Below are 12,585 nucleotides of genomic sequence, written 5' to 3'. Positions count from 1 at the left end.
AAACCAAAGTTGTAATAGAGATATTGATTATCTTGAAGCCTTCTCCAGCAGGAGCCCTTGGATGTCCTGGCTAGGCTTTCTCTACCCCAGAGGCTAGCTCTGTTTCTAGAAATTTTCTCACCTCGGCAGACATACTAAGGGGAGAATCCAGACTAATGGCATCCTCACCAGTTTGTTTTCAGACCAGAAAGGTCTTTCCAGGCTTTTCTCATGTCTCCCTTTTACAGACTCTGTATTGTGACCAAACCGGACTCTTCCCAGTTACTTGTTCCATGCCCTCCAGTTTCCTACCTGTACGTCTGTGCTCTTGCCCTATCACCCAAATTCCCATTGTCAAAATCTGAGCTGCTCTGTCTCTAGGCCCTGCCCAATGTGTTCCTATTCTCTGCTGGAAGCCAGGGCAAGGGGCTAGGCTCTGGACCTGGAGTAGCTTAGTAGGAGGAAAGCAGCTGGTGGATCCTAAGGGAAGCAGGGACTTGGCTACAAGTTGCTGGGAGCCAGACCTTGGTATATGAATGGACCATGACAGTCTCCAGGTGGTCACCTAGCCAGTCTTTTTTTTCTTTTTCTTTTTTGAAATGGGGCTGGAGTGCAGTAGCATGATCTCAGCTCACTGCAACCTCCACCTCCCAGGTTCAAGCAATTCTCCTGCCTCAGCCTCCCAATTAGCTGGGATTACAGGCACATGCCACCACTCCCGGCTAATTTTTATATTTTTAGTAGAGACGGGGTTTTGCCATGTTGGCCAGTCTGGTCTCAAACTCCTGACTTCAGGTGATCTGCCCACCTCAGCCTCCCAATTAGCTGGGATTACAGGCACATGCCACCACTCCCGGCTAATTTTTATATTTTTAGTAGAGACGGGGTTTTGCCATGTTGGCCAGTCTGGTCTCAAACTCCTGACTTCAGGTGATCTGCCCACCTCAGCCTCCCAAAGTGCTGGGATTACAGGTGTGAGCCACCACGCCCGGCCACCTAACCAGTCTTAAAGGCTGGCAAAGGGAGATCTTGACTATGATGCAGTAGGAGTTGTCAGCAAGGAGGCAGGGACAAATAGGGAATCAGGCCAGGGAGGGGGTGTGTGGCAGTGCAGAGCAGCTGATCCTCAATCACAAGTTGCATGGATGGTAGGTCCTTGAGAGGTCATTGATGGAGATGAGTAAAAAGTGTTTGTTCACCTTATCCCCAAGGATGATATTAGAGAGGGAAAAGACACATGTTCCCATGAAGCTTCCTATAGTACATTTGTCCCAATTTAAACAGGCTGGACTGAACATTATAGTTCTTGTGCTCTTCAGGTTGTCACTGTCTTCTCAGGATAAAAGCTTGAGTTATGTATGTATGTATATATGCATGTATGTGGAAATGGGGTCTCGCCATGTTGCCCAGGCTGGTCTTGAGCACCTGGGCTCAAGCGAGCCTCCTACCTTGGCCTAAAAGCTTGAGTTAATGTCTCAGACGTTCATGACTTTGAATATTGGCACTGCCTACATAGCTATGTAACTGTACAGCTACTTAACCCCTCAGTGCATCATTTTCCTCACCTGTAAAATGAGAGAAGTAGTGTTTACAGTAATACATACCTTGGAGGTTTATGATAGGGATTCAGTAAGCTAACATATATCAAGTGCTGAGTGCAGTGCCTGGAACAGAGTTCATTTTCCAAGAATAGTGGCCAATATTGTTCCCCACATGTGTGTCTCTGGGCCTTTCCTCAGACTCCTGTCTCTGAAAAAGCACCCTGCGCATCCTGTCCCCAGTACAACTCCCCAGGCAAGGAGACTCTGAGGGTGCTTCAGAACATCATGTTTCTGGTAGGAGGTGCCCTTCTCTGCCTGAGGGCAGCCCTCAGAAATGCATTCCTCATGCTGCTGACCTGGGCTAGCTGGTTGCAGCTTGGGGAAGGACTTTTAACTGGCTAATGTTTTGAAGCCAAGGACCTGCAGCCTCTCTCCAGGTGCCCACAGAGTGGTGGAGGACTTTTAGATTTAAGTACTGGAGGGACTATTACGTCTTGTTCTCTGATTCTACCAAGGAGAGAATAAGAGCAGAGAGGGATAATGCCCAGGAGGAATTTAGATTCATAGGTTAGAATCATATTTCTCAAAGTGAGCTTCTTGGAGCCCTTGCACCAAGACTGGATAAGGTCTGTACAAAAAGTCTCTAAGGAAAGAGTTAATGCCCTCACTTACCCCGATTGGTCATTATACAAAGAGAGTAGACAAATGGTCAAGGAGAGAAAAGTTGACCTCTAGGACTTCTGTTAGCTTGGATTTCCCAAGGGTAAGTACTTGAGAAGAACCGGAAACATCTCTGAGATTGAAAGGGTAGATCCAGACCATGTGGAAGCTGGATAGACAGGTATCCAGATACAGGTCACCAGCTTTTCCACCCCTAGAAAGTAAAGCTTATACACAGGCACAAGATAGACTTCACACTGTACTCTCAAGAAGTTACCTTAGTGGAGAAGCCAAGGGAACTTCAGCCGTCTCAGCCTTGCTGTCATTTTCTGTAAAATGACGAGCAGGCACCCTCCCAACTCTGCTATCTGAACAATGAACTGCTAATTCCTCTCAGACAGGAATTAGCTACAGCCCCCTGGGCTACAGCCCCCATTGCTGGCACACACTCTGACGCCATCTGGAAGAAGCTTGCGCCTCATGAAGTGGCTTTAGCTAGCTCTGTATTTCCTCCCTCTGTTGTTGAGTGCCCCCCATCCTTGCTTGCGCCTCATGAAGTGGCTTTAGCTAGCTCCGTATTTCCTCCCTCTGTTGCTGAGTGCCCCCCATCCTTTCTGTTCTGCCAGAACTTAGACTACTTAACCCAGTGCACAAGTGGTGGTGATAGAACAGCTAACAGTTAATAGCCAAGCAGTAGGCTGGAAATTCATTATCTCATTTTTCCTCAAACAACCCAGTGAGGTGGGTACTCTTATCCCAGTTTTGCAGAATAAGAAATAGCCTTAGAGAGAGAGGTAAGGGAGGCCTTAGACAGGAAATTCTCAAACCCCACTGCTCCAGGTGGACTTACTCTGGCCTGAACAGGCTCTTCAGTTCCATGCATCTTTGCTCATTACTCCCACTGCCGGAATATTCTCCCTGCCCCCCATACACCTCACCTCTGTTTGAATCCTCCTCATTGGTTAAAGGGCCAGCTCAAATTCTGTCCATGAAGGTCACTGCTCCTTGATGTTCATCAGCCACACTTGCTTTCTCCTCTGAACTTGCATGAACCTTACCACATCCTATTTTGTATTATGGCACTCTGTGTGCATGGCTGTATAATCAGCCTGTAAGCACCTGGATTGCTGGGATTGTGTCCTGCGCATCTCCATATCCTCAAAAAAATCCTGTATGTAGCACCCGGGGAGCCTCCTGACCCAGGCCTGCAAGAAGCCCTTCCAGCAAGATGGAGAGCTCTAGCGGCAGCTGTTCAAGCCCGAAGTCTTCATAGCTCCACATGTAATTCATTATAATAGCAGAAAAGAAGTACCCTTGAATGCCTGGAATTATTCAGGAGCCGGGGGGGATAGTCCAGAATTCTCATTTGTCATCCTTATCCATGCAGTAAACCTTTATTGCTGAGAGACAGCAAATCAGTTCCCTGCTCCATGTCTGTCTCCAGCAGAAAGTACCTCCCTCACAGCTCCATTGTGAGGGTCAAGTGAGGCAACAGATGAAGTGGTTGTGCACATGTAAGATATTCTTTATGAAGACAGAGCAGTCAAGGTGCTTACAGGCTGATTAGGACAAAAACATGTATACAAGTTTACCGTGATACAAGGTAGAATGTGGGAAGGGTCATCAGGGTATAGGATACCATAGGAAAATAAGAGTTTCTCACACATGGAATACGTTTGGCAGGAGGAGCTCTGGTGCAAAGGCTTTGCAGGTCAGTTAGACTGGCAGGAACAGAGAAGATCAGTAAGGCACAGGAAAGCCTTGGTTCTGCTCCAAAGGGATTTTCCACTCTCCTGTATCAGGAGCATCCTCACTGCTCTCCTGGGATCACGTGGTCAGTTAGTTGAGTGTTTCACATGTACAGGGCACCCCAAGTGCTAGAGAGGAAGAAGCCCAGTCTCTGCCCTCTAGTACTTGGGATGATAACTACTGCCAGGGATTATGATCATCACCTGGTGTCAGAGCTGGTTCCAAGAGGCCTGGAGGCTCTCAAACCTCCAAGGGCTTATTTTCTAAGAGAAAGAGTAGACTATGAACACTAACACTTATTCTACTATACAGAATGCAATAAGTGGCTTAAGAGAGTTGAACCTGCTTCTCAGAATGTTCATAGGAGGGTAATTTGCTGGAAGGATCAGGCTGGTCTTCATACAGGAGGCAAGTGTGGAGCTCTGAAAAATAGCCTAGGGAGTTGGGAGGATGGTGCCCTCAGAGGAAAACCTGGGGAGATCAAAGGAAGTGACCCAATGGACATGTCCCCAACAAGAATAGGACCTTTCTTGCAGCAGAGAATAGGCAATAACAACTTGTAAAAACGCTGTTTCTGTCTAAGAGCCTGCTAATATCCTAGAGAGGATTTTGCATATATTATCTCTAATCCTTAAAACCACTCTTCAAGGTAGGCACAACCCCCACTTTACAGATGAAGAAATGAGGTTAGGACAGGATTTGCCCAAAGCCACAAAGCCAGTTGATGGGGGAATCAGAAGTCAGACCCACATTTGCTTGGTTCCCTTCCAAGTGCATGAAAAAAACTTCAAGAAGTACAGATGCTTCCATACAGAACAAACCAAGATGGACTCAGAACTACCACTGCCCTGCCTGTACAACATGAGCACCACCCACTGCATACCTACTCCCAAGCCTTTTCAAATCTGGTACCTACTTTCCACTGTTCCACTTCACTTGGCCCTCCCTGTGCCCCACCCCTTACCTCCTCCATCCCAGTTTCACCCACTCCTAAAAATGATCTCCCCACCCCAATCCCCACTTTTCTCTAGCAGAAAGCCCGAGACATGTATGCAGAGGAGCGGAAGAGGCAGCAGCTGGAGAGGGACCAGGCTACAGTGACAGAGCAGCTGCTGCAAGAGGGGCTCCAAGCCAGTGGGGACGCCCAGCTCCGAAGGACACGCTTGCACAAACTCTCGGCCAGACGGGAAGAGCGAGTCCAAGGCTTCCTGCAGGCCTTGGAACTCAAGCGAGCTGACTGGCTGGCCCATCTGGGCACTGCATCAGCCTGAGTGGGGCTGGTCACCTGCCACTTTGCCCTGCCCTCTGCCTCCAGGGCCCGACTCCCCTTCCTTTTCTTGGTGAAAGGCATCTCCTTTCCTGATAATGAATTATGTTCCCTTTGCTTGGCTGGGGAGCGCCCCCTAGGCCAGGTCGGCTGGCCATAGATACCTTTGGGATGCCTGGGACAGGCTCCTGGGGAGGATTGAGGGTGAAAGTCTCCTACGAGTACACTAAACCCAGGTCTGGTCACCAATAGGGTTTGGAGACAAAGGGCCCCAACTCATCAGCTGCCTGTGTCTTAGATGCACTTTCTTTTTCCACCAGCACATCCTTCAACACAGAATTTCAGGGAAGAGTTCTCCCCAAAACCCTAGCTCTTTACCCATCCATTTTAGCCTTCCACCCAGCTTCCACAAAAGATTTGGCTCTACCTTGGATCTGCTAGTAAATAACTAATAGGCAGCCAGTTATTTGGGTAAGGAAAAAAGGGGCGGGAGAGACAGAAAGAAAATTTGCCCATCTGCTGCTCCTCCCCCTTGGCTCTCCACCTGGGATTTGCTATTGAATCTCTACCCCCCTCCCACCGTGCAGTACTGATTGCTCACTGAAAGACTCAGCACCCCCAATGGTGTGCGGAAGCCAGGCGGGCGATTACAATCCAATTACCTATTGTCGACTCAGCCCACACAAGCTTTTCTCCTCCTCTTGCAGGGCATGGGGCCAGGCTCCACTCCCAAGTGAGACTGGCCCCTTCCATGGTATAGGGTAACAGAAGGGCCTGTAGGCCCTGGTGAATCGAATCCAGCACAGGCCTTCTCCCCTGTAAGACAACAGGACTGAGCAGAACCAAACACTTCTCCCAACTGACTCTGCTCCCTGCCCTCACCATCTCAAACTCTGATTCCCACTCCACTCTTCGAGGTTTCTCTCAGCTTTTTGATCTGGCTCCCGATTTATTCTTGGCATGGCAAAGCTTGTTCTAGGTCCTCTGCTTGTGAGGGTCAAAGCTGTGTCCTTTTCCTTACCTCCCTCTGCCAGGACTTGCTGCAGAGCTGCTGAGAGGATTAGTGCCTTTGAAGAGCTGTCTGCCTGAGCAACTCCATTTCAGGTGCCCCACACGGGCAAGTACCAGCCAGCAACACCAACCAAATGCTACTCTCTTTAGTAAAGTCCATTTTACTTTTTTTTTTGAGACAGAGCCTCACCCTATCCTGGCTGGTCTCGAACTCATGACCTCAGGTGATCCGCTGGCCTCACCCTCCCAAAGTGCTGGAATTACAGGCATGAGCCACTGTGCCAGACTTCCCATTTTACTTTCTGCAAGCTGTTTCCCTAGCAGCTCCCTCTAGGGGAGAGGTGAGATCTTGCAAGCAGTAGTAAGAGCACACAGGAAACCCCTAACTTTCCTATACCCCAACCCTCTCTTCCCCTTTCTGTCCCCGAATACCTGGCGGCAAGAGACCTCTTGGCTATTGTCCTTGCTCCCAGAATCAAGCATAAATGCCAGACAAGGCGATTGAGAAGCCAATCAGTGCACCCTTTGGCAAGCCCCCATCCACACCTGGCACTCCCCTCTACCAATCCCTGGCACAGGGTTCCTGGAGAGCAGGTGCTGTACATTTTCCAGCTTTACAATGGGGCTGTTGACAGCCATAATTAGGAAGGCATGAATTATGCGGCTATAATGCAGAGCCCTACAATTAAGGCGGGAATGAGGAGCTGGAGGCAGCAAACGGAATCTGCCCTATGAGCGTGGCTGTTGAATCCTGTCTCCTGGGTCTGACTTTCCGTAATATGATTGGGGTACAGTAGAGGTGATTAATGGGGCTGGCATCTCTCTTTGGCCTGAGGTTCCCCTATTCTGGGAAAGGTACAGAGGGTGGAGTAGGGAGAAGCCGCCCCAGGAGGCGGTGGTAGGGCTGGAAAGAAGAGGCAGAGAGGTCGTCGTCGTCGCCCAGCAGGAAGGGCTGCAAAACAGTTGAACTCCTGGTTGCTTTGGACATATATGATTTGTACAAGCCAGGTTCAACCGTTGCCTCAAGAAATCAGATGGGACCAATTTAGTGTCCTTCCACCTGTAAGCCAAGCCCCCATTTGAGGACATCTATCGTATTGTGTTCTGGGTTTCAAATAGAATTTTTAAAGATCCTTAGATGTAAAACTTGTTTGCTAACTGCAACGGAAGAACACCTTGTTTTGCTGCTGCAATTGCCTACCCTCCCTCAGGTGCACTTGGCTAGCTCCAAGACCCTGGCTTTGGACTAGGAGGCACTGGAAGAGCCCTTTTGCCATCACACCACCTGTTCCTCTACTTGTTTCCTAATTCCCGGGCGCTTTCCTCCACCCTCCTTTTCCTCGCGCAAGTGAAAGGCAGCCAGCTTGACAGTGTGGAAGGAGGGATTTCGCCAGCTGCGGCTGCAGTGCCCAGGCTTGGTGGCCGCGTCGGGTGGGGGCAGCTGGGCTAGATGTCTCCGAGGGGGGTAGAGTTGTAGGGGGAGGGGAGCGCTGGTAGACCTCGGCGGCCGCTCTCCACCATACTGTGACAGGGTCTGGAGGTTTGGGGATATAGGGGCCTTAAGGGAGCCACCCGACAGGCGTTGGGGGTGGGGGCTTCGATAGTATTTGGGGAGACGGCTGCGCAACGGGTGCTGAAAGGACAGCTCCTACCTGCCCCACGACACCCAAAAGGCACCTCTGCACGGAAAGTCTCCCCCTGAAACCCCTAGCCCACCTCGAGTGGGACCGTCTTTCAGGTGAGGTGCACGAAAGGCTTTCCCGAAGTGGCAGCTCGGAAGGATGCACGTCCGGCTGCACCAAGCTGACTTCCCCGCCTTTTTCCCACTTCGGCGTCAGCCTGGGCCCTGGGAACTGCAGCCTGTGCCTCCAGCCGCGCGCTTCCTTCTGCCTCCAGTGGAGCAGGGCAGTGCAGCCAGGCCTCGCAAACCCCTCTTCTGGGGCCCCCAGCGGGAGCAGGAAGGAAAGCCGCTGAGATGCGCCCTGAGTGTCGCATGGCTTGGAGAAGTGGGTTGCTGGGTTGCATAAGGTGGAAGGAACTTGCTAGTTTGCAAAAGACAGCTCTTGGCGGGAGCCGGAACCCCGAGCCCGCCGACTCGCGCACCCCTCCTCATTTACTGCCTTCGACGCGCGCCTCCCCGACTGCGCCCCCACCCCCTCGGCGCGCCGCCGTCTTGCGCGCACTACCCCCCCCCCACACACCCCCCTCCTCACTCCCTCCAGAGGAGGTGAGTTTAAACCCCGCCCACGTGACCCCAGCTGGGCCAATGAACGGCGGCGGGAGGTGAAATCCGGTTCTAACCGGTCCGGGGCTCCCAGCGCTATAAAAACTTTATAAACCCCCCGGAGCCCGAGCAGTGTGAAGAAGAAGAGGCGAGAACGACCCCCGGACCGACCAAAGCCCGCGCGCGCTGCATCCCGCGTCCAGCACCTACGTCCCGCCGCCGTCGCCACCATGCCCAAGAGAAAGGTACGTGGCGCGAGGGCCGCAGGCGCTGGGCCGCCACTGCCTCCACCACCGCCGCCGCCGCCTCCCTGGTGCAGGGCGCAGGAATCGGCGCCGGGCAGGAGCTAGCGCGACCTCCCCGCGCGGGGGCTGGAGGCGGTTTCGGGCGTCTCGGGGCTAACCCTGAGTGGCTTGGCTGCCCGCGGGCGCCAGAGGCCATATTGGAGGAGCGGCGGCCGCGGCGGGAGGAGCCATGTTGGCGGCTGTTTATCCCGCTCTCCTCGGGCTCGCCGCCCCCGCTTCGTGCCCCCTCCCCCATCGCCAGGGCCACTTCCCTCCCCTCCCTGCGGGCGGGCAATTCAAACCCGAAAGGGCGGGAAGGCGGCGCTCGGGGTTGGCGGGCGGGGGAACGCGCTGCCGCCAAAAAACCGCCGCCGTGAGGGGGCGGGGCCTATGGCCCCGCCCCCTCGCCCACGTTCCCCGCGCACGAGACGCGCGCTGCCGCCGCCCACGAGTTCCCCGGGCTGCGCGCGCCTCCCTCTCCCGCCCTCGTCGGCTGCCATGGTAACGGCGCTGGGCTCCGCCTCCGGAGGGGGTTTGTTTGCGCCATCTGCAGCTGTTGCTCCTGCCTGGCGCGGTGGTGCGGGCTCGGCTGCCCTCCCCGGCTGCGCTCCGGCTCAGCCGTGGCTTCTCTGGGTCGGCGAGCTGGGGCTCCTGCGCGCGCTTCGTTCTCATACGGACGTCGGGCTCACTCATTTGTTTATGTCCTAAAAAAGTTGTGTGGACAACTGCTTTAATTTTCTTTGTTAGCACTCTAAAGTTTAGGAAAGAACTAAGAACCACCTCAGAAGCTGCAGTTTTTTGTTTTTGTTTCTTATAGGCTGAAGGGGATGCTAAAGGAGATAAAGCCAAGGTGAAGGACGAAGTAAGTCATTCTCTCTTCAAGGGTCAAAGCTTTGGACTAGCAGAGGCCACTGGACTCGGTGATTAACCTGTGTCCTGAATTTACACTCCTATAATCTAGAGCCCATTGATACGAAACTTTTTAAAGCGACTTACCTGTCCTATTACTAACTTTCTCGTTGTCTTTAATAGCCACAGAGAAGATCCGCGAGGTTGTCTGCTGTAAGTGTATGCTTTTGAATTTTCGTATTTGTCCCTGAACCAAAAAATATCAAAAAACAATTCCCTTCGCTTCCCATGAGTTATGGTTAGTGCCTGGTTTTGAATGATTGCCTCCACTTGGGACTCTTGCCCCTTTGGGTTTTGCTGGTTCTGAAATTCTGATGCCTGGAGCCAAAGTGGGACATTTGAGTGGGCTTCTGGAGATCCAGCATTCTAGAAGAAAGCCAGCCACAAAAACTTTGAGGAGGAGGAGAAACTTCTCTGCCTTTGGTACTTTTGGTTGGTTGGTTGGTCGGTCGTGGGTGGTTTTCTTCAGTCCATTGTACTGATGTTCCATTTTTCCTCTCTTCCTGCCAAAAAAAGAAACCTGCTCCTCCAAAGCCAGAGCCCAAGCCTAAAAAGGCCCCTGCAAAGGTAAGTGCTAACATTGGAACTGATCATTTTCACAGAATGAGGACTGTTCTTAGTGCCTTAGCTTAATTAGCATAATGGTGTCTCCATTAATGGAGGTTATAAACTGGATAGTTTGCCTCATCCCTGTCATTCAAACCGTTGGTTTCGTGATCAAGAGTTGTTAGTTTGTAGGAAAATATGTATTTAAATATTAAATACCCCAGGGTTTAAACTGATTTATTCTTCTGTTACTTAGATAGGAAATTTTAAGTAGTAAAGATTATAGCAAAATACATATAATTTAGCCTAGTTTTGATCAGTTCTTGTTAACTGATCAAGGGTTTGTGTTTTATCTTCAGTAAACAATCCTACCTTGTGCAGAACTTTGCAGACCATACCTTGGGAATATGAAATGGGGAGAAATACTTTTTTTTCCCCCCTTTTTCAGAAGGGAGAGAAGGTACCCAAAGGGAAAAAGGGAAAAGCTGATGCTGGCAAGGAGGGGAATAACCCTGCAGAAAACGGAGATGCCAAAACAGACCAGGTATAACTACTGTTTCACCCTTTGTTAGATTTGCTCATTCGGTTAGTTGCCGATCTCAAAAACTTAATTGCCCCTTTTTTATATCACTCCAAATGTACCATTTGGTCCAGAATCTGCTTGTGGCTTTCCTGTTAACTTAAGTCCTGGATTCTTGAAATCTCTCCTGTCAGCTGAAGGGCATTGTGTTTTATACTACATAAAGTTTTCAAGCTAGGAGTAACCTCAGGTCTCTAATTCTGGTGTTCCTCCTACTTCAGTTATATAAGGCCCAGAGGAGAGGTGACTTAGCACAGTTACCTAGTAAGTCATTCTCAGAAGAAATACTGAGTCTCAGAACCTGAAACCTGAACTTTGGCCTGGGAGCAAAATGATGCTGTAGGTGGAATGTGAACAAAGATAGTTTTGAAATCTACACATTCATTAATTTGTCTGTTTTCTTTTAGGCACAGAAAGCTGAAGGTGCTGGAGATGCCAAGTGAAGTGTGTGCATTTTTGATAACTGTGTACTTCTGGTGACTGTACAGTTTGAAATACTATTTTTTATCAAGTTTTATAAAAATGCAGAATTTTGTTTTACTTTTTTTTTTTTTTAAAGCTATGTTGTTAGCACACAGAACACTTCATTGTTGTTTTTGGGGGAAGGGGCATATGTCACTAATAGAATGTCTCCAAAGCTGGATTGATGTGGGGAAAACACCTTTCCCTTCTAGTTTTGAGAGACTTCCTCTTGGTTCCCAGGAGGAGGGATTCCCTACTTTGACACACATGGCCATCTTGGCACAAAAGCCTTGTGGTATGGAAAAACAAATTTGTTTTTATGTCCTCTTCTCCCTTTCCATCTTTCAGCATAGACTTAACTCCCTTAAGCCCAGACATCTGTTGGGACCTGACCCCTAGTCAGTGGTTACCAGTGTGTCAGGCAATCTGGACTTTCCAGTGATGCCACTGAGATGGCACCTGTCAAAACAGCATGGTTCCATTTCTAGATTGTGGATCTTCAGATAAATTCTGCCATTTTCATTTCACTTCCTGAAAGTCAGGGTCGGCTTGTGAAAAGTTGTTAAACAACATGCTAAATGTGAAATGTCAACCCTCACTCTAAACTTTCCCTGTTCAGAGCATCAGATGAAGACTTCATTGGGTTTTATAGTGGCTTTCTGATTTTTGGTAGTCCATTGAAGAAGGGAGTTTGAAAGTTGTTGTATACTGTTAACGATTGTCTGCCCATGTCCTGCCTGAAATACCATGATTGTTTATGGAAAGTATCTTTAATAAAGCTGGATACAGTTTGGCTTGGAATGCTGCCTCTGATCTTTTCCCACAAGTGGGGTAACCTGGTTTATCCAAGTCTCTTGGAACAGGGTGCATTCTGCTTTGAGGTATTCCGTGTACAGTCTAATCTTTCACTGATACAGTGTCAGTTTCCAAAACACACAGTGCTAGGTGGAGTTAGGAAGGATTCCAGGAGTAGATTTAGCTAGTGGTGAAAGGCTGGGAGTATGGAGTGATTTCTGTACTTGGTTATGCAGCATTCCCTGCAGTGTTTGTTTTTTGCATGACTCCGAATACATGAAGTGTATTAAATGCAGATTTTTGGTAGATCTGAGGTTTTGCCTTGGTAGCTGACAGGAGCCTCTCTACTTCCGTCTGCATTTGCAACCTCTATAAAATTAGTAAATTAATAGACTCATGTCAGAGAGGGCCTGTGCCCCTATGAATGTGTACACAATTGTCCATTTGTAAGGTAGATGACACTTTGCTCTAAGTAGACCTGCAGGCAAAGACAGAATGGGGTCTTGCCTGATTCTTTAGTGTGGAGATGCAGAGAACCCCATGTTTCTCTAAGTGAAATGGCAAAAAGTTATTTGTTA

At 49.8% G+C, this 12,585-nt stretch overlaps 1 protein-coding gene across 6 annotated transcripts in view; it reads left to right on the top strand.

Moving 5' to 3' along the window:
- DHDDS (dehydrodolichyl diphosphate synthase subunit) overlaps window positions 1–12,013 on the top strand; it is a 48,021-nt gene extending 36,008 nt beyond the window's left edge. For 3 of the 6 annotated variants that reach the window (XM_026455955.1, XM_026455952.1, XM_026455953.1), the window contains 5 exons: window positions 4,961–8,676; window positions 9,533–9,577; window positions 9,748–10,191; window positions 10,619–10,714; window positions 11,158–12,013. In XM_026455955.1, the coding sequence (XP_026311740.1) occupies window positions 4,961–5,200 (240 nt within the window). In that variant the 3' untranslated portion in view covers window positions 5,201–8,676; window positions 9,533–9,577; window positions 9,748–10,191; window positions 10,619–10,714; window positions 11,158–12,013. Of the gene's footprint in view, window positions 1–4,960; window positions 8,677–9,532; window positions 10,192–10,618; window positions 10,715–11,157 lie in introns of all 6 variants that reach the window. The other 3 variants (XM_026455956.1, XM_026455954.1, XM_023219551.2) reach the window with 2 other exon arrangements.
- Window positions 12,014–12,585: the final 572 nt, after the last annotated feature.

This window comes from Piliocolobus tephrosceles, chromosome 1 (genome assembly GCF_002776525.5).
Source record: "Piliocolobus tephrosceles isolate RC106 chromosome 1, ASM277652v3, whole genome shotgun sequence".
NCBI classification, from domain to species: Eukaryota; Metazoa; Chordata; class Mammalia; order Primates; family Cercopithecidae; genus Piliocolobus; species Piliocolobus tephrosceles.
This window is presented reverse-complemented; position numbering and strand designations above follow the sequence as displayed.